Source organism: Rhopalosiphum padi, chromosome 1 (assembly GCF_020882245.1).
Source record: "Rhopalosiphum padi isolate XX-2018 chromosome 1, ASM2088224v1, whole genome shotgun sequence".
NCBI classification, from domain to species: Eukaryota; Metazoa; Arthropoda; class Insecta; order Hemiptera; family Aphididae; genus Rhopalosiphum; species Rhopalosiphum padi.
Window position 1 is genome coordinate 9,605,511 of NC_083597.1, and position 26,247 is coordinate 9,631,757.

General features: G+C 27.6%; 1 protein-coding gene across 5 annotated transcripts in view; it reads left to right on the forward strand.

Annotated features, from left to right (window-relative positions):
- Positions 1 to 26,247, forward strand: part of LOC132932479 (uncharacterized) — a 106,609-nt gene that overhangs the window by 50,159 nt on the left and 30,203 nt on the right. For all 5 annotated transcript variants that reach the window (XM_060998871.1, XM_060998870.1, XM_060998873.1 and 2 more), the window contains 2 exons: positions 2,972 to 3,173; positions 25,828 to 26,053. In XM_060998871.1, coding sequence (XP_060854854.1) covers positions 2,989 to 3,173; positions 25,828 to 26,053 — 411 coding nt within the window. In that variant the 5' untranslated portion in view covers positions 2,972 to 2,988. The remainder of the gene's footprint in view (positions 1 to 2,971; positions 3,174 to 25,827; positions 26,054 to 26,247) is intronic.

Below are 26,247 nucleotides of genomic sequence, written 5' to 3' on the forward strand. Positions count from 1 at the left end.
CCGCGAATGCAGGTTTAGCTAGTATAATGTAGTATATTGTATTTACCTATATTCAGTACGACGTAATGATAAACAGCAGTGCTGATACATTTTAAATAACATCCGTCGTGAGATTCTTACAAATATAATTTAGAATGGTCGAACACTAATATTAAAATGTTACATGCTGCGACTTACAACTTCAAAATACTCGTATCTGCATCATATTATTAAACGCGTATGCATAACAATTATTACGATTTCCGCACAGTCTCTACGCAAAACGTAACGGAGACGACGACAACGATGGTGCGACGGATATTGCAATATTTTCGTACAATATTATATGCTAAACGCAAACCGCGGGAAGCCGCAATATGTATTCTATGTATTATATTGTGTACGCGTATCAAATTTATACACGCCTCCTCTCGTCCTATACTTACCAGCTGTGCTCTAGGGATTTCGGTGACTCGAGAAGATTTAATAATAATAATATACTGAGAATCGAATCGAAAGGTAAAACGAAAATGGTGAAAAATTCAATATACAAGGTGATTCACCAAACATGTTCGTCTACTTTTTCTTCTCCAATAATGTAGTTATTCAAAATCTGATTTTTGGAGTTTTTTCAATATACCAACTTAAGTCCATAATATTTTCATATTTTTATGGTCTCTAATACTATTTAAGAAGTGTTCTGTGAAGATACAAACTTCTGTTTTTCAAATTGCGACCTTCCTTTTCTACTGTAAATTATTATGTAACCAATATTTTTACTTAAATGTTGACGTATCAAAATATACATTTGAACAAAATAAATAGCTTTGAGTTATTTAACTTTGCAATTTGTATACTAAGGATAATTGGTCCATGGTGATTCAAACATTTTAGTAATTTATATTTTATATTAATCTATCAATATTTATAAAAATGTTCCAAGTATAATAAACAGGGGGGGGTAATTTGGAAAACAGTAGTTTATATCATTACATAACCCTCCTTAGTACAAAAAACATCAATATTTTGAAAACACGGCCTTTAACCATATTTTAGTAAATCATAATTTAAATAAATGTATTATTAAATAGCACAGGGGTGACCATACTTTGTGAATTACTCCGTATGTCTAAATATAATATTTATTATTATTTAAAATTATGTTTGTTTAATTATCATTAAAATGAAAAAACGACAGTAATCGCGGATTTTGGGGGGATAATTGAGATATGAACGACGATACTAAAGAAGAATAAATTGTCAATGATAATTTATCATATACCGTGACTAGCCTGCAACAGAATGGGTATACTAACACCAGTGGTCTTCAATCTTTTTAGGACAACGACCCAAATAATTTCTCCACGAACATCTATTGTGACCTACATGGTTTCACTTTTATAGGATCAATAAAAGTAGTTCTAAAAAATCAAAGTTTGTTTAATACTTTTATTACTTATACTTTATACTATAAAGTCCATATGTTTACAATTAGTATAATTTTACAAATGTATTTTTAATAATTAGGCATTTGCGAAGTGTGTGCTTGTTTCCTGCTCTGGTTGGTAACAGCATCTTATGGTTTATGTACAGTACAAAATAACATTAATATCTTAAAATCTATATAATTAATGAAAATTCTCACGACCGACCAAACATTGATTTGCGACACACAGTTTGAGAAACGCTGCGTGTAGTACTAGTGTGTATACGTTACTGCAGATTATGACGGTCAAAATTAGCTGCAGGTATTATATTATTATATACGTCTGATGCATATACGGCGCAAAATTAATTATTTATCCTGTGTATCTATCGGAGTGTACGCCGTCATCTAAATCGACGATAATTATTATTACAACGATGAGGATTACTGAGACTCGTTCGATTATTAGTCAGAACTCTGGTCAGAGCGGTGATGCCAATACTGCGTACCCACTATTATACTTTATTATTATAATATAATAATTGATAACATAAACGTATTATGAATAGAGTTTATAATAATCTATCAACCTGGTGATTTGGAGGTGATTTGACAATAATATTGTATCGAAATTGCATTTAATTAATAATAATATGTCATATAAGTATAGTGCATTAAATCGTCTATGATTGTAATGATAAGTATAATAGATTATAGCGAATCTATCAATTTGGAACAAATAAGTCATGCCACAATGGATTGATAATGGCGTGATTGCCACTGAACGCTGTCTGTCATCATATCAGTCATCTATCTTATTTCATATATTATACAATCTTTTTTTTATACATAACATAACTTTATGTTATTTTTTTCAGTTAAATTATTTTATTTTAAACTATGCATTATTTTTAATCAATTTTTAGGTATTATAATAAATATTTTATAAATGTATAAACTAAAATAACTCAAATTTAAATAGCCGGAACGAAAAACATTCCTGATTTAGCTAATGCATATTTATACCAAAATATTTTTTAAAAAAATTGTTATTCCTTAATTACAGTCTACCTACCACATTATTAATGTGTCATATTTAATTAATGTGTCCGGGTGGTTATAAAGATAGCTAATAATGAGTAATAACCAGACAATAAAAAATATGTTTCTCTAATGAAGTAACATTTAAGGATGTTAGCCAATTATTCTTAACAATATAATAAAAATTACGGTATTGATAATTTGAAATTTTAGTAACTATATAAAAAAAAATACTTGTATATATTTTACGTAGTACTCAACAGGGCTTTTAACATTAATTGTGTATTTTAAATAAAGATTTATCATATAATAAAAAAAATAATTTTTATTTTTCTTAAATTTCAATGTGAGTCATAAGCTTCATATAGACATTACATTACTACAAAATGCATTTTGTCAGTTTTAAAATTTAAATTAAACTTAACATAATAAAATTCTTACAATATATAATATTACATTATTATCTCAATAAAAGCTTTGATAATACTTTAGATGATTCTCATCATATAACTTGATTATTTATAGAAGGAGGATCGGTGGTGATGATTGGTGCGCCTAATCTTCGAAATCCTGGATCTAACGGGACCTTAACCAATGGCAGTAGAGCGTTTCAATGCCACCCAGAAGGAGAATCCGAGGCTACCATAACACTCACACTTGTCGGCTTGGGCATAGTTGCAAATACGGTGCTTATGGCTCTCATAATATTCAACAAACATTTGCGAAGGTAATAATAATTTATTAAAATTGTAGACATATAGATAAAACATCAGGATTCAAGTACGTTTTTCCACTTGAATAAAATATTTATGACATATGTGTATATTGACTCTCTTGAAATATAAAGTAAATGGGTACAATCTCACTTATATTAAATGTTATTCACTTAGTGTTGACCATACCTCCCTAAGGACGCGCCTGATTATTGTGTATACGCGTTAAATGCGAACATAATAATAATATATGCTGCATAATATAAATTTAATGCACAGTCTACACACGTCGCGATAAATTTCGAAAAGGATTTTGGCAAGCGCTCAGATATTCCGGCAGAGCATAGCGATGGTGGATGTCGACATCAGCCGCATTATTATAATATTCGGTATGGGGCTGAATCACGAAAACGCACATGGTCTGAGTACATAGCTTAATTTATACATATAAATAATTAATTTATATTATAAACTATGATATATATTATACTGAAAAACGAAATAATGAGGTTTTTGGTGAATGTGTGTCAACTTTTAACATTCCGCTAACAATGGACCAAGCTGTTCGTTATACCACGACACCCAATTATGGCGCGAGTCACCAACCATAATATACTGTGATAGGATTGAGACAGATTATGGATTTGTGTTTCTTAAATGTAAAGGATGGAATAGAAGTAATTATGTTAATAGACGAACCTGAAGTATTCAAGGATTTGTATTTTATTGTGTGGAGGCTGCGGCAAGAAAAGTGCAGACGCGTATCTGCAAAGAAACAAAAAATACTAATAATAGTATATAATTTTGGCTTATCGACGCGCTCATAATTAATCTTACAGCTAATGATTTAATTAGCGTTACTTGGAATTATCACAAATTACATTATATTATATTTATATATCATATTTTATAAACTAATAACAGAAAGTAAATAATTAGATAACAAATTGGAATGCATTAAATGGCGTTATTGGCACTACGGAGCGTACGGTGTAATGGATGGTTGCGACCATAAGAGGAGGAGTGAGAAGGGATATAGAAAGGCTCATGATCCCTTGATAGATAGATCGGAATGCGAAAATTAATAGAGGAAAAGAGGTCTGGGGCATCTATATTGACCCATCAAATAGACCTTGAATAAAACGACGTCTACTTGATGTGATTAGCTTTGTTACGGTTAAGCAATATCTGATAGTTGTATTATAGGTATATTAAAATTGCATTTGCGATACACTCTGCTTATCATACAGGTATAATATTTTAGTTACCTAGCTGTTACCTTATTACCTAGGTACCTACATTAATTTAAATTATAATTTTATTATGTATATAATATATTGTTGTCTCTTGATTATTGCATATTATATAAAAGCGAACCCCAAAGATCCCTATTCGTTCATAATCAACCACCCACGCCATCGATGCTACATATAGCTATGTGCACGTGGTATATTATAATATTATAATATGTATACATCTACAGCTAATACATATTCTAAGGGATTGCTACGAGTGTGCATATTATACTAATATCGTGATGCTCGGACTCGCAAAGGGTATTTTAACTCGAGTAGAATAGTGGCTAATCAACATAGATATTTACACTTACCTTCTCGGTGGTACGTATAACTATTTTATACAATTTAAATGTTTCAAAAAAACTATTCGCGGGTTAACTATAGCAAACATAATTACAGTAATAAAATATATTATAATAATTTTTTTATAATGACTTTCGATAATGGCGTATTATTATTACGTGACGTATCGTCGTATTCAAAAATTGATCCGTTTTAACCAACTAAATGTGTATAATATTAGACCGAGACACGTGGATGATATATATGTATATGAAAATGGTATGTACCTATGTTATATATCATAGAGAATGTATTACTTGTATATTATTATATATTCAGTAGTGCGCAAACGTCTTCTCGCTTAAGACTATAATATGCAACGTAATCGCCGGCGACAAAAAGCTCAGTCGCGCCGTCAAATACACTCGACCATCAGCCGCAACACATGTGGAGAAACTTATAATAATATATTATTATATTATTAATATCATATACCTTTGCGGTTGCGGCGCTCTCACTATAGTATTATTACGTCTGCCCCGCCCGTATCCGCGTCGTATAAGTACGCACAACTGATATAATATTAGGTATATGTACAATATACACGTACCTTTATTATTGTATTATATGCGCGCACATAGGTACACACTACACGATTTACCATCGCCGCAATGCGGTGGTCTTGACACCACGCGGCTGCGTTCGGTTAATATTTATAACACAATATATCATAGTAATTAATAACGATAGTATATATATAATAAAATAATAACGTACCGCGGTCGTGTATACACCTATAATATATTATATTAAATTGTTTGATCATTATTATATGGGGTGATCCTTCAAACTTTCTATGTCTAAACTCAATTTGTTCCACCTTCCGTGGAGATATTGTATCATTCTATGCAGGCATCTGTGTTATAGCCGTTATATAGGTGTACTACACTGTACAGCAAGCACGTAAAAAAATTAAAAATTAAAATTCTAATTTTTATTTTTCGTCATATATGTAGGCACATTTTAAGTGTTAAGTACTATCCAGCGAAAAACTGTTATTGAATAAGTATTATAGTATTCGATATTATATATAAATAGATTAATTATATCGTCGATTCGCATAGTGATTTTCTTCAACTGTTAACTTCTAACCTAGTCTTTCGAAAACCACCATATTTTGTTCGTATTAAAAAAATGTAATGCCGTGCGTGTGCATGTGTATTTTATTTATAATATTATTTCATTAACATTAATTTAATTGTGAACAACTAGGCAGGGGGCTCTTCATCGCGCTCACTTCGCTCACCAACTGTCTGAAGGGCGGAGGTCAAGATCCTTCACGGCTCCCGTTAATCACCTCGGGGGCTTCGTCCCATGATCCAAAGGTTGCCTTCTTTACGTATTTAAATTTAATATCTGTAATAATTAAGTATGTACACAGCATTGATTATAGGAATATAGTCTATTCAATAACCAATGGTACACTGCAGTAAGTATAGTCGATATAATAAATATTGAAATATAATAATATATTATATATTTATATTTAACTTATATAATTTATGTTAATTAAAAATACCAAAATACAAAATGTTAATACAATTTTATATGATTACACTCTAATATTAGTTTCCGTAGCAATTTTACGAAACTATTTTTAAAAACTTTTTTGTATAATCAAGAAATGTAGTGTCCCAAAGTTATACAACATTTACCGGCTCTATGAACAGCATAAATTGAAATACGACTCGTATGATAAAGATTAACAAGACCATAAAAGTAGTTGAAACATGTAATTATAATGAATAGAAATAATAGAATTGAAAAAAAAAATTGTATAATATTTTTATTTTTGGTAAGTTTTTATTTGTTGAACAGTCCGCAAACTTAGTATTCTATCTAATATTTTTGGCCCAGGTAAATATTTTATTTGATATTATTTCTCGTACACTGTATATTCATTTTACATTCCGAAATTCAAAATTATTGGAAGAGGCTAGGAAAATGGACATTATAATTTAAACCAAATCTATAATAGGTAAATGCACTAAATATAATCTGCTGGTTACCAATCTAGCTTATTTTTTTTTAATTTCGTGAACTTTGTCTGGTGGCTTATACTTGAAATGCGTTGGAAAAATAATAACATTGACGGAAAATTGTACTCGTTTTTACGGTTGTTGCGGAACAATAAAACATCGTGGTGTCCTCTCGTGTGCAAACCTCGAGGTATAATAATAACGTTTTATGGTTCAGTTTTAACGTGCACAATTTACGAGTTTTTCTGATTTATTTCGTCCTTTAGAGTTATACGAATCTAAAATGAAAATTTTTCGAAAAATATACATAAATATATGTTTATTAATATATGAGAAAATTGTGTAGTACTCGTTCTGAATGACAGTAGGTGGTGAGGACTTAGTAGTTAGTACATATACGTTCATCATTCTCCTTTATTTATTATTTTTATTTAAAAACCATCTGTGAAATTAAAAAATAAAATAAAATTTCACAGTGGAAATAATAAAAACAACTGGTATTAGTGCTCAATCAAACGTACATGCATAGAATTAAAATTATTTTTTAATAAATAGTAAAAAAGGTAGATCATAAACATTATTCAATATAAAATAGTGTAAATTTAATAAACAAAAATATTAATTTCACGCTCAAAAATATTATATTAATTGTAATATTCTTATATAAAGCAATAATACATGAGTTAAATCTTAGAAAGTAGGTACATATTGTTATTGCAGTTTTTCTAAACTCAATTATTACAAGAACAATAGGTTATGTATTAGATATTTATATCTTATCAAAAGTACTAGACACTAAACACTGACTATATATTCGATATTTCGATAATATGAAAATAGTGGGTTAAATTACGTAAAAACGATTGATCAGCAATTGAAACCATAAATCATACGTCGAACAATATGATTTACATTTTAGAATATGCTTTAGAATAAATTGTTTTTCGTTTCACCAAAATACAACCGATCGAAAACTCGCGACGTTAATATATTCAACATAAATACATATTTTTTCTAATTGGTTTTAATTATGTATACATCAATAACGAGTACATTAGAAATGCATAGTAAATACTTTAACAATAAATATACACTACCATAAATCAATATAAAATAAAATCAAATGTTTACAAAAAAGCAAGGAACTCTGTTTAATGTACCTATAAAAGTATAAACATAATATTTTGTGTGTAACTCGTTGTCGAATAGATCTTTGTACACGAAAAACAATTAAGACCGGTTACTTATATAGTTACATATTAATAAATATTTCTAAGATGGTTATTTAGTTATATACTTAAATCTTGTACAGACTTTAGGGATTTAAATTAAAATAATTTTAGAATAATAATAACATTTGTCCCGTAACTAAACCAAATGCAAAAATAAAATATATTAGGGATTTAGGGATTAATAATTTAAATTCGATAATATATTTTTGTTGAATTTTAGTCAATATGTATAATAATATTATAAAATATAATTTAGAGATCCATGATGATTTTGTTTATTTTTATTGGCAAAAAATAAATGTAAATTATTTACAACCACCACAGTAATATAATATACAAGAAAACAAATATCTTATAATTTTCATAATTATATAATAAAAAGGTTATCAGTAAAATATTGGTAATGACTAATGACTAATGATAAATGGTTTTTAATCGATGTCGTCAAATAAGACGTACCAATTTATTGTTATAGTTTTTACCAAAAATATTTATGTATTGATCTATTATCATTTATCAGTATTATGGCGCTAATATTGTATCAATATAGCCACAATAGAATATTAATAGACAACAAATAATTTAATTCTGGACCTACTTATATACAAGCGCTTGTATTGTAAACAGACAATAATATTGTGGTTTACATGCTACTATTGTATAATAGGTAATAATATCATATTATAAAGACCAAATGATATTATGCATTCGAAAACATATTTCGTATGTGCGTATTTTATTTACGCGCCTCAGTGTTATGAGACTGCGTAGAAAAAATGTAAATTTCCTAAATTGCTGACAACGCTACTTGTATTTACACACACACACACGTGGACGTATATTATAGTAGTTACCACCTAACCTAAATACTAAAAACACTATACCACTGCAGTATTATTGTGTCTTGAACACGGGACGTAAAGACGTAGGACGTGCGATAGAAAATCCATTATTTAACAGCTCTCTCGTGTCCAAATCAAAACAGTATATATTATATGAGTCTGTATATATACCTGAATGTGTGTGTGCGTGTGTGTGCTACAGAGTATATAGTATTTGCCGCATTGTCGTGACTAAAAATAATTCACGACTGCAATCTTTCAAACAATGCACCAAAGTTGTTAAAATGTTCACTATTTATTTCTTATAAGCTAAAGACTAACAGGCTAACAATAATTATCGTGTTCGTATATTATTATATATTTGCTACTTCAATTTTTTTTTATTTTTGCAAAAAATCATGTACGAATAGAGATAATATTTTATCATAATATATATTGCTATGTTATAAACAAGAACGGAAAAGAAAATGAACTATCGCGCGTTTCTTATCTTTTTTAAATCATTAAATTATGTACGTAAATAGTATTCCTGTTTATAAACACAGTTGTATTGTTATAAAGAAAATGTTTTAAATATATTCGTTATAATTTACACATAGATTATTCACATTGTATGATAAATAAATTATTTTTAAAAATCATTTTCAATAAAAAAAAATAGAATATATTATTGAAAAATGGCCATTTATAATATTATACTTTATTAAATTATTCAAGCAACATTAACTATCACCCCAGCTAGTTATTTTCTTAAAGTATGCTATATATTTCAATAAATTCTTATGAACGCCCTGTAATGTAAATTGTCATTAGAATGTCTGCTAAATACTCACATAAATAAAGAAAAAAACGGTTTTCTTCATTACATTTAAATTTAAAAATAACCAGTTGGTTATAAACGTATAAACTTATAACTATAACGTGTCAAGAGTACTTTTATACAAAATACAAAAAATGTCAGTTGTCTGAATAGTTTTTAATGACGATTTTAAACTAAAATGATACATTAAAAAAAAAAAACAATTTACGCATTAACGACTAATACACATAATTAAATTTAAACAATTATAAGTACATACAAGAACACACTGTACACGTTCATCACCCTTTTTTTTTTCGTTTAATAAGATATATTAATATTATAACTTTAGTCTTTGGGATTTTTTAAATATTTCGTTGTATACTTAATGACCATATTATCAAATACTTACAATTTTTACACCATTTAATGAGTTGACTGTAATAATATTTATTTATAGCTGTACACTTATAACCCTTAAAACGTATGGTGTATCATAGACTTATAGTTAAATTGCTTTTACTATTAACGTCTCGTCTTTTAAAGGTTATTGAAGTATATTAAGGACTGAGCTTTTGGGATATAAACGAAGAGAAGTAAATTAATAAATACGAGTGATTAATTTAATGTCAAAATTCTGATCCTTACGAACGTTAGGCAATCGCAATGATTTAATATCATTTTTATCTGTCGTGCAATTGAAACGGTTGAATATTTTATGATATTATTATTTCCAGATTGTCAAATAATTTTCCGCACGAAACAACTGCTCGAATTCATATTTCCTGGTATTATGTTTATATTATAATAATTGCAATATAATCCTACAGACCTTCCAAAGTAGTTTACGGAACTTTCAATGGCCATTATTTGTCAAAAACAATAAACATAATATTATATTATTTTAAAAATAAGCAATAGCAATAACGATTGACGAATGCTTAATGTAATAAAATATATATTTGATAGCAATATAAACAGCGTTTTTAAGTAATAAAAATAATTGTATACCCTTTTTAATTCAGAAAACGCATTTCTTTTTTTATATTTCGACCAAATGTTTAAATGAGTAGGTACCACGAAAATGTCAGTTTTATAAAGTAATCATTTTCTATTGAAAATCGAAAACGTGATTATTTTGGTACATATAATATAATATAGTAAGGACTAAGGACAATAGTCCTTAAAAATAGTTTTACAGAAACATAAAATAGACGTGATATCGACGATATCGTATATCTAATATCTATAATACCTAACCTAACAATTTTTATAATTTATAAGTATTGATAAATTAATGCAAATTACTAAAATTATCTAGTTAGATACCATAGCACGCTTATCTTTCAAACCCTTCATCACGAACCTATTATTCTTAGTACTTATATTTAAATAACTCAAAAACTACTCTATCAAATTTTGATTTTGATTCGTACCTACAAATTTTCAAAAAAAAATATCCACTTAATCATTTACTGCATAAATATATATAAATATATAAATAATTTTAAAGACAGAATTATTATAAAAATCTCAAGGGTTTTAAAATATAATCTTTAAGTATATTTAAAACTTCCAAAAAGAAAAATAGAGATGAACGTGCTTAATAAATCACTCTGTAAATAATATGTTGTATATTATACTTAATTAAAGGTAGGTTTTTCGATTTTCTGTGTTTTAAACGCATCAGTTGTTGCAGTGAGCTCTGAGTATTCCCCTCCCTTTACTGATGTAATCATACTAATGATCCATTGTTGTGGAAGAGTGGCACAATCTTTGGCACCACAGCCAAAGGATTTAATCAAGACGTGTGCACGTATATTTTCCAATTGAAATGGGGCGGCTTGCCGGTATAGGCCACTATTATTGAATTAATATTATATAGGTATTGCATCCAACAGCTATAGCTTTAGCTATGTTACAATTTTGGAGTGATTCTACTAGATTACTAGAAACTTAAAAATATAATATAGATTCCCATACGTTTTAAATATTGGCAATTCTAGTATCTACATGTAGTATTTTATATATATATTATTATACAATACATTATATTATAAATGAAAATAAATATAATTATACAGTGAACATTTTTTTTTTTTTTCGATAGCATTTTTAATAAACCTTGAAGATAGGGCAGTATGCAAATTCAATAAGCATATTCAGTCCCACTTTATCTTTTGCTGTAACGTACATATTCAATTTCATTATGTACGTCATATAGGTACTCGTGTATACTTTGTACGTATAGATCACCTGAAAATATTTCAATCGTGAAGCTTTATATCATCATCAGAATTATTATATATTCATATACTGCAGATTTGATATATTATATAATTATCAAGTTATGGACTCTTGGATCGTCGTGTACTATAATAGATCTGTCGACTGATGCGTTTGCAGTACAGCTGAAAAAATCAACCACGATGAGTGTATTTATAATATACTATGTATACCTACTAGCTACATGTATTACCCGATTTCGTCCGGGTTAAGATAATGGATCAATTTTTTTTTTTATTATCATCGTTTACCGTTTTGCTTCTGCAGTTAAAATATTTAAATAAATAATAATATAAAATATTATGAACGCAATAAATTTACAGTGACTAATTGAATTATCTTTCACTACTTAATTCTGAATATCATTTTGTTTATAAGTACAAAATACTGCAGATAGAATGTTTAAAAACCGACTTAAACCCAATAGCTTATTTTTACAAGCCTTAAAAGTTGGCTATACTTAGGATAACTCACATTTTAATTTAAATTTAGCTTGCTAAAATTAAATATTTTTTTTGTGTATATGTCACAGAGTTGCTATTAGCCACAGAAATAAAATTTAAATTTAAAAAAACCGATATAGACTAGTAGAACACTATTATGGATTTCTAAGGGGTTTTTATTTCAAATAAAATAATATTTAGTGTATTAAAATATGTTGCTATTGTGCACAAACAATTTATAATAAATAAAATATTACAACGACAATATTTTATATGGAGTATTATAGTCATATTATGCTGTGCTCGATAGACACGATTGACAAACAGCGACTTGTACCTATATTTTATACAAAGCAGAATTTTTAGCGTTGAAAAAATTTTTCAGTGGTTTTAATTCATTAAAAAAACTATGTTTTTTGCTATTGTTTTTACATACAAATAAACATTTGTAATTTCATATTTAAAAGTGGAAAATTTTATCATTTATGGAAATTCCAATATAAACAAATCGAATTTTTTTCAGGTAACATTTAATTCAGCGATACTCAACCTGAAGCCCGCTAATTGATTTTATGCAGCCCAAAAATAATTCATTGAATTAATTAAAAAGTTTGAATTTTAAAACAAATATAAAATATACAAAACAATTATATTTTTAAGATGTGTATCGTTTACGATTGCGATAAGGGTGATTATGTTTTTGATATTTCCACTATTTATATTTTATAATATTATATTGATATATTTTATCGCTTAACTGGCCTTGGCTCATGTGTACGCGCACGGTAATATGTAATACGAACGGTTAGTCACGTTGTAAATGTGTAATAACGTTGGTGTAAGGTACTTTTATTTATTTTATTTCAATCGTTAGTTACATGAAACGTGCATATTTGTAACTTTATATTTTAATATTTGTTGTGACTTATAGCAGATGTATTTTCCAAAAATCGACGAAAAATAATTTTAAATCGTTTAACTGCCTTATCCAATGAATTTAAAAATGTATTGAGGATTTGAGAGATAAAAAGAACTTTTTTTTATTATTAAAAAATTTTTGGCATTTAGAAACAATAAGTATTACCTAATTATTAGCTTCATTGATTATATCGAATTATTTAAAGCTATTAATGAATTATTTCGAAATAAAAAAATGATACAAATTTTCAAAGAAAACAGAAAAAAAAGAATATAATCGAATTTTAGAATTTAGTGCTTAGAAAATACAAAACAATACAACCTAACCGACCTGTGTAATATTTTAAAATATTTTATGTGGCCCAAAAAAAAAAAAAGTGAGTATGGTTGATAAAATTAGTTAAAAGTAGGCACATATTTAAAGTTTGAATACTGGAATATCATTTTTCGGGGTATCTGAGTATCTCTGTGCTACTTTGCAGAAAGGCATCATCATGTATAGGGTATATAGATTTAACATATATTATAATACTATAATGTGTCTGTTCTCATACTATGAATTTATGTAATAGATGGAAAAATATGGTATTTCCTGCGGCAACTGTCGTTCAGAATAAAATGCAGTAAGAACAGACACATTTCGCTACACGGGTTTCAGTAAGGGGTAGTGGAGACATAAATTCACAAAATGAAAAAAAAATGCATTTATGTATTATACTTAACAATATTTATTAAAAACGTGTAGATTACATGTTTTTATTTTATCAGATTTTTTAACATTTCAAATACGTTTATATGAAAACTATTAATAGTTTAATAACTCATCACTATATCATTATAGTTTATGGTATGGTATTTTTGCTTTGAATACCGTACTTATATATATTCTGTAGATCGATCATGCCTAATTATTTAATTTTTAGATTCCAAGCAGAACGATTAATGTTTTAATTTTTTTTTTTTTTTTGTGTATACGAATTGATGTAGAAAAAAAAATACTTTGATATTAAATTAAAAAAAAAATATTAAATTAAAAATTACAATTTCGACTAAATTAGATATTTAAATGAATAATAATGTCTACTACAGTGATTTAATCAATGACGAGGTACACTCGACATCTACTGTACAGCAGAGTACCAGAGTACTTGCCCAATATTTTTTTTGCTAGTATACACATAACATAATAATAAAATTATAAAACTATTGTACTAGTTATATTTCACGTAGTATATTTAAAAATATAATATAATAAAAACGGGAGATGGCCAAAGAATATTCATATTTTTTCCAGTAATAATGATTGACGTTTTTAAAACGAAATATCTATAACAATATGTGTATATATTATTTTATAATATTATTTACTTAGGTCAAATTTATATTCGATTCGATTTGCATTACGTCTGTCTCGAAACCCGTGTGTGCCTGGAGCCGGATATTATCAATATAACTGGGTACAATAATATATTTGTGTAGTGACATTTTTAAAAAAAAAATGTTTTTATAAAACGAGAGAAGGTGAGGTAGGGGATATATTCTGCAGTAAACTGGTATACTCACCGCTCGTCTAAAATTGCAACACGCTCGCATCAGCTCAGGGTTATCCTTAAGAGAGGAAGAGTGAAAGGGTAGACTCACCCTCATATACTGTATAGATTTTTAAAAGGTCATTAGTTTTTTATATTTAATTTTTCTGTAATTGAACTGTTTATGTATACAATTTATACTATACCTACTTAAATATTAATACAATTTTACATAAATTATATGCATAGTATAATTATCTGTAATAATTGTTATACTAATAATAAATTTAATTATTAAGTTTTATTATTTTAATAAGTTTATATATATACTATATTTTATTATCTTAATATGTGGTCTTAAAAATTTTCATCCATAACCTTTTTGAGAATGTCATTTCCGTAAGTATTGTCTGTATAATATAAAAACGAATTTTACTTTAAGAATAATCTAGTTTACTCTAAATAATATTAAAGTAATTTCACTTACTTTTAAATGTATAAGTAGGAATATTTTTTAGAAAATTCACGATGGCTAATTTTTCATATTTTCGTTTTAAAACAAAGTATGCACATTTTAAAATTGTAATTTTTTGTAAATTTATTTAAAATACTTACTATTTATTTAATATTAAAATATCTTAAAATTCTTACGAAGTGTTCACTTTAAATGTTCAATTCACTCTAATAAATAACAGAATAAAATTGATAATTTTGAGCGTACGTACAACTTACTGTATGTTGTGCGTTAAATGATATGGGTACATGGGGCCGGTACCAAATTTTCTTAAAACGTGTTCATAAAAATATGTGTATTAGGTATATAAATACTTTATAATAAAGAATTTAAAATTATATGCAAATATTAAATTTTAACCTTTCATTTTTGCCCCTCCTAACCTACAAATGTATCCCTAAATAAGTTAATATAAATAAAAACATATTGGTTTAAAATTTCTATATAAATATTTAAAATGCATATTCCATACTTATAAATGGAAGAGATTTTCAGAAAAATATTCCTTTTAGGAATAATATAAAATCAAAAACATAACGGGTCACTAGTAAAAAGCTAAAAAAAATCACCATTGTAAATAATAAAGTGAAATGTTCTTTATTTTTTTACAATTTCAGTTACAAAAAAATATAACCGTATAATAGGTATACTATATACCTATAATATTAAGTACTTTATACAATAAAGACATAAATTAATATATATTTTAAAAAAAAAGTCTACAGAGAAAACAAAGATTAATATTTCAAAAAATATCATCTCGTGGTCGCCGTCAAGCTTATGCACTTATATATACAATTATATAATAATATTATTGATGTATTTACTAATTACTACGGCCATATTATACAATAATATTATATCGTGCTTAACCAAAGCCCCGAGAAGGGTTGACTAATGTACTTTAAATGAAATGGAAAAATCAATCGTAATAATATTATATTAAATGCACATACGTTGTTGTTGTTGTTGTTGTTATTGGAATAATAATAATAATATCACATATTCACATATAAAGTATACATAATATGTGCGTTTATTCTAATGGTGTATTTTATTATACCTACATAATATTATAATAATATGTTATACGTATATGCGCGTTTGTACTGTACAATGCGCACATGTATATACAGGCCGGATATCACTCGGATGTGTGACCTTTTCGACACTTTCTGAGCCGTTATATTCGTAACAGTAAGTATATTGTATATAATAATATATTGTGTCGCCGGAGCAGTCGTCGTATAGTCGTTGTTATAATATTGTGTGTACGACTGGCAGCGGTGTCACCGACAAAAGCGTATCAGAATATTACTCCGGACACAATGGAACCAACCCGGTACTTAAAATTCGATTTATCATATAGCTCCGCGCGCGCAATCGTCATTTATCACTAGTCCAACATGCTACGCTGCTGCTGCAGCTCCGTCATCCACCGACGGCGTCGCCGCCACCGCCCATTACCTATATATATATATATATATATATTATTGCAATGACATTGTATATGCTATATTAATGTAAATATAAAGAGGTAGGTATTGCTATATTGTATTATTATCTATATATTTGGTCGAAGTGTACCTATATGTATATATAATTTGCGCGCAACTCATCTCTGGGAAAGAACGGACCGCCAGCGAGCGTTATACGTTATTGTTTCCGCCGCATTATACAATACACGCGATTATAATATTAATTATTACGATGTACACGAATTCGAAAACTAATCCTGACCTTACCTGTTATACACCCACAGGAGCCATCTTCTTATTCCTGTAGGAGTTCACCTACCAAAACTACGCAGTACGCGTAAATATGTGTTGTATAAACAGTTATATTGCAGTATATAATATATCTACCTAATTACTCGTATTACACCAAGTGCAAAGGTCGAGCAAACTTGTGCAAGAGTGTTATTATGAAATTAAATAAACACGAGTGTACGAATAAGATTGTCTGCGCGTCTGTACATAGGACTACTACATTATTACGGTTTGTCAAACGATAGCAGATCCTACCACTCTACTCCCCCCCTCTACGTTATTATCACAGACTGCAGAATCGCGTATAGTGTGCTAAATTGATTACATGGGACCAGATATTATTATATGCGATTGGCAAAAGACGCAGCTTTGTGGCCGGGTCGCGTGTATCCGTCCGTGTTTGTGAGTAGAGATTTTTATTCGTGTACACATATTTTATCGTATTATATTATTTTTTTGTTTTTTTGTTTTTTATTTATTTAATTAATTATAATATATTTCAACGTGGGGGTAATAAACTTTTTTTAAAATGTATAAGTACACAATACATATACAAATACAATAAAAATAGAATAAACAAAGATCTCTTTTGTGTCTGGTTGATCTTTTAGGAGGATTCCTTGTGGTAGGCGTGATTTTAGCCAAGGTTTAGATGTTTTTTTCGCCGATTATGTAATGGAAAACTTTTTTTGATTTTATGTAGATTATTGTTGAAGTTTTTTATTGGTTAATTATCCGTGTTGACAGGTAGGGAAATCCCGTGTAATTTTTCAATTGTTTGTTTGGTGCGAACCATTAGGTATATTATTTTTAGGGGAATTTGCTCTGAATAATTCGATTTTTTTTTTTATTTCAAGCGACAAAATCATAAAGAACATGTGTAAGTTAGTAGTGGTCTTATAATTTATATATAACAGTGGGGAGCATATTTTATATGCAGTGCTGAAGTATGGTTCAGTAGGGGGTAAAGGATTTTTATCTTTATATATTATACTCTATTACAATTCATTATATTATATTATTATTGTAGACGTTACAGACCTAATAAACATAATATTCATAATAATATTATGTAGGTAGTAGGTTGTTTAATATATACGTAGGCATATTATACTATTATTGATATTCCAGTCAACACTGAGCACAAAACATTTTTAATTAATATTCTTTTCTTCTCTCATTTTTTGTTTGGCCTCGTTAAACTGTCTCTTTCAAAATTATTTCTTTAGAATAAATTAAGGGTAGTATCGGTGGGTAGTGGGTACAGAAAACAAGAATAATTGTTTTTAAATATATTTTACACCATAGCTGGTCACGTGACATGTAATATATTTTATTCACTGGTTACTGTAGTGATACAATTACAATTTTAAGTAACATAAGAAAACTTAATCCAAATTACTTGTCGACGTTCATGAAAAGTAAACTTCTATGTGACATATTTTGTACATTGTATTTATCAATGAAATAAAATAAGGTACCGCATTGTGTAGAAAACGTATTATACATAAATTAAGTATTTATTTTATTTACACATTCCTGATATATACCTAAGTTTTAACCGTGTTTTATCATATAGGTAATAGGTATAATATGGTGAATCACCAAACATAATCACTTCATTCTAAAATATCTAAACTTAGATTTTTGGAATTTTAAAACATAATTGACTACCTATGATATTTTAAAATTCTTTAGATGTTTTTCAATACTTATGAATTGTTCTGTAAAGATACAAGTTTTTATTTTTTTTAAATGATGAAAACACTCCTTTACTCTAAATTGTTTGGCGGATAACTTTTCTGAACATTTTCACGTACCTATTAGAAACAATACTCGAACGAGTAGTTTTTGAGTTGAGTTAGTTAACTTTATGTACTAAGGATAATAGATCCGCTATAATGGACTTCTCATTAGAAAAATAGAAGTTTGTATCACAACTGTAGACTCGTTAAGTAGTAGAAAAACATCTCATGCATTTTAATAAATTAATTATTCAAGTTGAGCATGCTTGGCGAATCGCCCTGAATATATCATAATATTCCAGTAGGTAAGCTGAACGTGATATACTGCAGAAATGATAAACGTATTTATTTAAAGCAAAAAAGTATATTCCATTGTGCGCACATCGACCGTAAGCATTTCTCATACCGCAGCCGCCACGTACAATAATAACAAAAACGATAAATTATATAATATAATGCATATTATATACGTATGTGTGTATTTGGTAATTCATCAATCATCGATAATCATTTTTTTCTTTCGTCTTAAGATTATAAAGTTGAGTTTGTATTGGACAAGGTTTTCAATCCACTATATATATATATATGTATGTATGTATGTATTATATACGAAACTCTATTATATATATATATATATATATATATATGTATAGTATGTAGGTTTGATGGTGCACTTGAATTATTATCAAAACCGTTCTAGTAGAAGTAGTATTTCCGTTGAAAAAATGACCCATTTTCAATCCTCTAAATGTTTCGTCTGGTTAATGTTTCTAGCACAGCAATTTAATCAGCTAAAATATGTCGTTGTTCTGACGAAAGCCTTTTTTACTTCTACACAGAAATGCGTCTAAAGCATTCTTATAAATACTCTATTATTTAATTTGGTGTGCTGAAGTTGTTCGAACCTCTGGTTGATCAAAATGTCTTGATAAAATATAATAAATATTGTTTTGTTTAAAAAAAAAAAAAAAAAAAAAAAAAATGGCAACCGATTTTAAACTCCCTCCTTTCCGTAATAACTTAAATTTCACACAATTTTAACATTTTTAACGTCTAATCGGTTTTTATTCATTCAAAAAACATAGCTTTTGAATTATTTCGGGTAGGATTATATTTTCAAATACAAGTTATTTTTATAATATTCTCAGTTGTTCGGGGTCAAAGTATAATGAAAGTCCGTAATATCAGCAACAAAAAAAAAAAATGTAAAGAAAAAATATTGCAGGAAATGTTCGGGTCCGAAAACTATTATAAAAAGGTTGGCTTATAAGTATTGTTCAACACAGTATTCCGCGTAAAATTGTTCACTTCTCTGAAACAACTACCAGGTATATACTTTAGCAAAGTATCTTAAATTAATTTTTTGACATTTACAATTGTAAATATAATGCAGACTCTCCCAATGTTTAAATTGCAGGACAAGCCAGGAAGTAGATTAATTTGTTTCAATTTTGTACTGAATACATTTTTAAGGATACTTCGTTTAATAAATGTACTACACTGCAACGTTTGCAATTTAGGAAGCGTCGTTGACTTTTAACATTGTTTAATTTTATCTCCATTTCATTTTAGAATGCATAAATATAATATGTATTATTATTATTTTCATTATTGTATATTATATCGTGCAGCACAAATAAAAATACTATACAATGAAAATGTCTAAAAGTTTTTATTTTATTTTTCATTTCAACGACGATTATAAATGTATTTATTATTTTAAAATATAACGCACTGTACTACACTGCAATAATTATCGAATCGGTTCTACATAAACGTATTGACATTAAACGAATTTATTAATTAAATTATAAAGGCATGCTATACGTTTTATAAAATTTCCAATCCACTTGAAATGACAGCAAATAGTATAATAAGTCTTCTGAAGTATCTATTATATTATTTTACATTCTTTTTTTTGTAAAAATGTTGGTAAGAAAAGTTTTAAGTAATAAGTTTTGAATCATCTCTAGGAACTTGAAAAGTCGTACACGCCCGCCTATTGAAACGAAATAACGATTTCAAAATAATGCACTATATATTGACATAAATATAAATTTAACATGATATAGAACCAATTGAATGTGGCTGTCTACTGTCTAGACATTTATTTTTACAACAAGATTATTAATAAAATATTTTTCGATTTACACTAAAAGAAGGATTTTTGACACAAAGTAAACTAGTTTACTGATATAACTGCAGTAATATTATGCCGTATCTAAAATTATTTAATAATCACACACATGCGCCACATGCACGGTACAACAAATACAAAATAATATTCAATTTTTTACTTGGGTGTCTTATATAAATATAAAATTAATTTAAAATTATTTATCTTATTGTTTATTATTATGTATAGGTCACAGCTATAGTATTTATTTGCTGGTTTCGTCATTTCGATCAAATTTTAATAGGTTAATCTAATATCATGTATAAAATGGATTGTATATATTGATCATAATATGATTTATACAATATAATACAGTATAAAATATTATAGTAGTATGCAGTAACGTGCTGAACAATTTCAAACCTTCATTTAATTTTTGTAATTTTAGTTGAATAAGATTGTATAAACACATTAAATATTTTTATAATATATTATATTGTTAACTGATCAAAAATCCTTATTAATTATTATATTGGAACCATGTCATCATCTAGCTAATCTTAACAATTTATACGTCACTATTGTAACTTCTATAGTTCTATGTAATAATATAATATTGCTTAGTAATTTCTCATAAACTATTGAGCCAAAATATTTCATAGGTATCTATCGCTAATTGTTTTAGAATATACTCATTTAAGCTGAACATAAATATTACTATTTTCCTTCACACTTTTGAGACTTAGGATGAACATCTCATAGATTGCGACATCATCTCTTTGTACACAGAATTGAAAAATTCATTATATATTTAAGTGACTATAAAAGTGATATAGTGACCATACACATAGATATTATTTGAAATAATATTAGGTATGCCGTTAACATTAATATTAGTAAAGCAATATTTTAATTATTTTAGTAAAAATAATAGTAAAAATAATTATTGGATTAACTAAAAAATAATTGATTATACACATAATGTCTAATCAGAAATCAAATATTTAAATCTTAACAATTCGTTACCAAAATATTTTTAAAAAATATTTTGTTAATAGTGTTTATACATTAATAATAAATATTATAGTTGTAATATTTATATTTATTGTATTTTCAGTGCCTATAATAATATTAAACATTTTATAAATCCCACTTTGTTGATACTATAATAATATACCCCACTCACCTACATTAATAACTATTGTTTTTGTAAGTTTGTAACACTAATTAATAATTAACAATACTTGTTTTTTTAACTATGGCGTTTTATTGAAAAGTTTCAGTAAGTCTATAAAAACATGAAAGCTCGGATTTTAATTATTTTTCACATTTTGAATAAAGACAACTTCAGTATTGTATACGATTCTTGCATCTCATTATCACCTCAACTTTCACAGGTTTCGCTTAAATTTAAACTTTATTCACACAGCAAACGTAACAATTGTAGTTTTAACTACGTAATAAAATATCTAGTATCTGCTTTTCTATCATTTTATTCAAATTTCGCAAATTATCATAATTTAAATTCATCAAGTAACTTTTACTTTATAGGCGAAAATCTACCACATATAATTACGTTAGAGGCAAATTAATTCTTTTAAGAATATTAGGCGTGACATATAAACGAGTTTGTTTTTAGTAATATGAGCTTAAAGGTTTGAAAAGCTCCGTACTTGTTTTGATCTTTGAGAGAGAAACTTAATCCGGCCATAAATGGTTTATTAAATACTATGGAGGATTATTTAAACGGATGGAGAAACACTATAAACGTTAACTAGGTACATAAAAATAACGAAAAAAAAATACAGGATACTAATTCAACTTATATTATAATATTTTTACATGAGTATGAACTTCACAGGCCACAGCCCGAGGATGTTTGTGATATTTTTCATCCACGCTTAATGCACCTTTGTACTCTTACCGGATGTTAGAAATATCGAAAAATGTATTTACGATAGTGACTTTTTTTCAATTCCATCAAAAGACTACAAAAGGCTATCGCGTATACATTCGGGAAGACATTCGCCATAAAACGTCAATGAGATAACCATTTAGTGTACGGCGATAAAAAGAAAAAGAAAAAAAAGGAATTACCACGACGTCACTGAAAACGGATAGGTTTTGGTAGCCACTTTTATGGAGAGAAAAAAACATTTATTACCCTCTATTTTCTTATTCTACTTTTCTGACGGTTTTTAAAACATCTCTTCTATAAACGAAGATGTTCTTTAGAAAAGTTTTAACATCTCCACCTGTTTTAAAGCTGCTTTTCAAGCTGATTTAAGAATTATTACTTCGATTTTACGTTTTTATTACAATTAGTTCAGTTTTAACAGTTTTAATGGGAATTTCTCGTAAGTGCACTTATATAAGTACTATACTACAAGTACCTACTATAACAAAAACATAGTTTATGTTTATATTAAAATTTTGAAAAATAAATTTGAATGAATTCATCATCATTAAAATGAAGTGCTTTCATAGAATAATACACAATTTTTCACTAAGTCGATGTATTCAATATTCCGTTATTATTTTTGTAATATTATTATTAAAAAAAAAAAATCAATTTAAACATTTCACATTTTACACACCTACTTAACTATAACTACCCTAATATGTATGATTACAGTAACAATATTTCTATACAACAGTACTTTTCTGAAGTTGTTAAACAACTTGAGAATTAAATACACTTAACTACAAGTATATAATGACTAATGAGTAAAATATATTAAAATATTTTTTTCATTATCTATTATACACTGTACTTTATTTATTAATTTTACGCGTACTGCAGGTAATATTATACCACTTCAAAGATAATACGTATATTATATATGCGTATAATATATTCACTACCACTGTTCTAACTCGTAAAGTCGTAAATCCCAAATAAAGTATAGCATAAGATCAGTTCGTTTTATATTGTATTTTTTTTTCTTTTTTTGTGTACCCTTTATAGTTTAAACGAACATTAGGCTAAATCGATATAACCACTTACAACGTTAAACATCCGTTTTTTTTATCACCAAATTTTCTGGTCTTGTAATTAAATATAATTGCACACATGTTGTTAAATACGTAACGGAACATTATTGGTTCTGTTGCACTAAAATAATAATAATAATAATAATAACATTATAGTAGCGGTAATGTGAAATATTTGATAATTTTCGCCGTACGCGGGTGGTTGTTTACTTATAATAGTCAGCTCAGCTAAACGCATAATAAGGTCATGCCGGTATGCGTGTGCGCGAAATATTAAAAAAAAAAAATTGGACGACAATTACAAATAGGTGCATATTGCAGAATTCAATTTTACGAACACGCTATTAATTATTTCAAATTGTAATAGATTTCTACAGTAAATAACTTAATGGAATTAATGGAAAGATAAAACGACTAAAAAATATCTAGGCTTAACGAAAAACAAATTTCGTTGTTTAAAAAATAAAAGTTCGTTGTCATATAATTAAAGTATACAATAATCTTTTAGCTGCACAATTTACATATTTTTAAAAAGTATATATGTAAATGCAAACATTCTGTGTACGTTATGTAATTTATAATCTAATAATTTTGCGTTATTAAGAAATGAACATCAAATTTTTCTGGCTTTTTAGCATATAACTAATATAACTTTTATTATCATATCATTTTTAATATTAATATCAGACATATTTTCATAATATTTACTTTTCTCAATATTTTAATAAAAAAAAAAAAATATATTTATTACATTTTTGTTACAAATATAAATTGTTTGAAGGTAAATCCCCTGGTAAATATTTTTTTTCTTTGTACGTGCCTGTTACGTTCATATATTTTATTTTGTGTAAGAATATAATTTGATTTTATGTTTATTGATTATCGCTTGTCGAGTATTCTCGTAATTTTTTCAATTATTTTTAAAGTGAATTCCATGTATTGTATTTTTCATTCAACTTCTTAATTGTTTTGTCTTATTGTTTTTTTAATCAAGAGCCACAACAAATAATCTATTATATACAGCGTGTTCAATAACTTTGGAAATGGTCATTAGACTAATTCACTAATTGGAACTAAAAAAAAAATACTATGATATAATTAATTAATTAAATACAAATTTATATAGTCCGCGTAGGTATTAAAATATGCATACAGTAATTAAGAGTTTCTAAACTTATCGAACAGTTGGTATAATATTTATAACAATTTCTTTTTAGTTTGCGAGATCGTCTATAATATATATATGAATGCATTTCAGAGTGAAGGACTGTTGCCACCCAACCCTATTACGTTAGAGTATTTGATAGTACCGTTAGTAGCAGCACTAGACGATAAATATTTAACATTTTAGACCGTAACAACATTTTTACTTAGTTAGATTGAAAGTAAACTGATACAAAACTGTTTTAGGGCATAATCACAAATAATAAAAATTAAAGATAATACCTAATATTGTTTTTATTATTTCAATTATTAATTTATAACACTTACAATGCATTTTAAAAGTGAACCATTATGTCAAAAATTAAAAAAAAAAAAACAACTCAGAGATACCGTTAGAAATATTATTTTCTTTAATTTGTATTGTCTAAGTTAGGCCTTAAAGCCAATTTGTATCGATTAATTTTCATTCTAAGTGAGTATGCTTATGAAACAGAAAACGCCAGTATTACATAGGTACTCTAAACACTTTTGTACGACTAAACATCAGTTAATACTTAGCATTCCTAATAATATCCTCTATGTATATTGTATATACAACGTGAAATTTGTATAACCCTGTATAATATTATTATCTATGTAAATCGCACCACAGTTGATGCTTCGGTTTATCTTACGAAGATTATTCTATCGTTATACAGGTGGTCGCAAGGATTATTATTCCACCAGGCGATGGTAGATTGCGCGAGGGCGGCCATATTGATACCGTTGGCGCACAGCCTCCTCTATTGTGTGCCGGTGAAAAAATGTAGCTTGGTGGAGACTGCGTTCCTGTTGCTGGTTACCGTATCCACAATAAACATGCTGACCATCGTCCTTAACGATTCACCAGTGTTCCCAGAGGACGACGAAGAAGACGGCTATCAGGTGAGTTTAATTCAATCGAATATTATAAACCGACTGCAATGCAGCATACGATATAACACAACTGATGCCAATAGTTAGAAAAATGTTAGAAATATAGAAAATGTCAATACCAATCGTTTGTTGGACATCGGGGAAAATAATAAAATGATCATCACACAGTAACAGATAATTAAATGCGTTTGCTGACATACAAT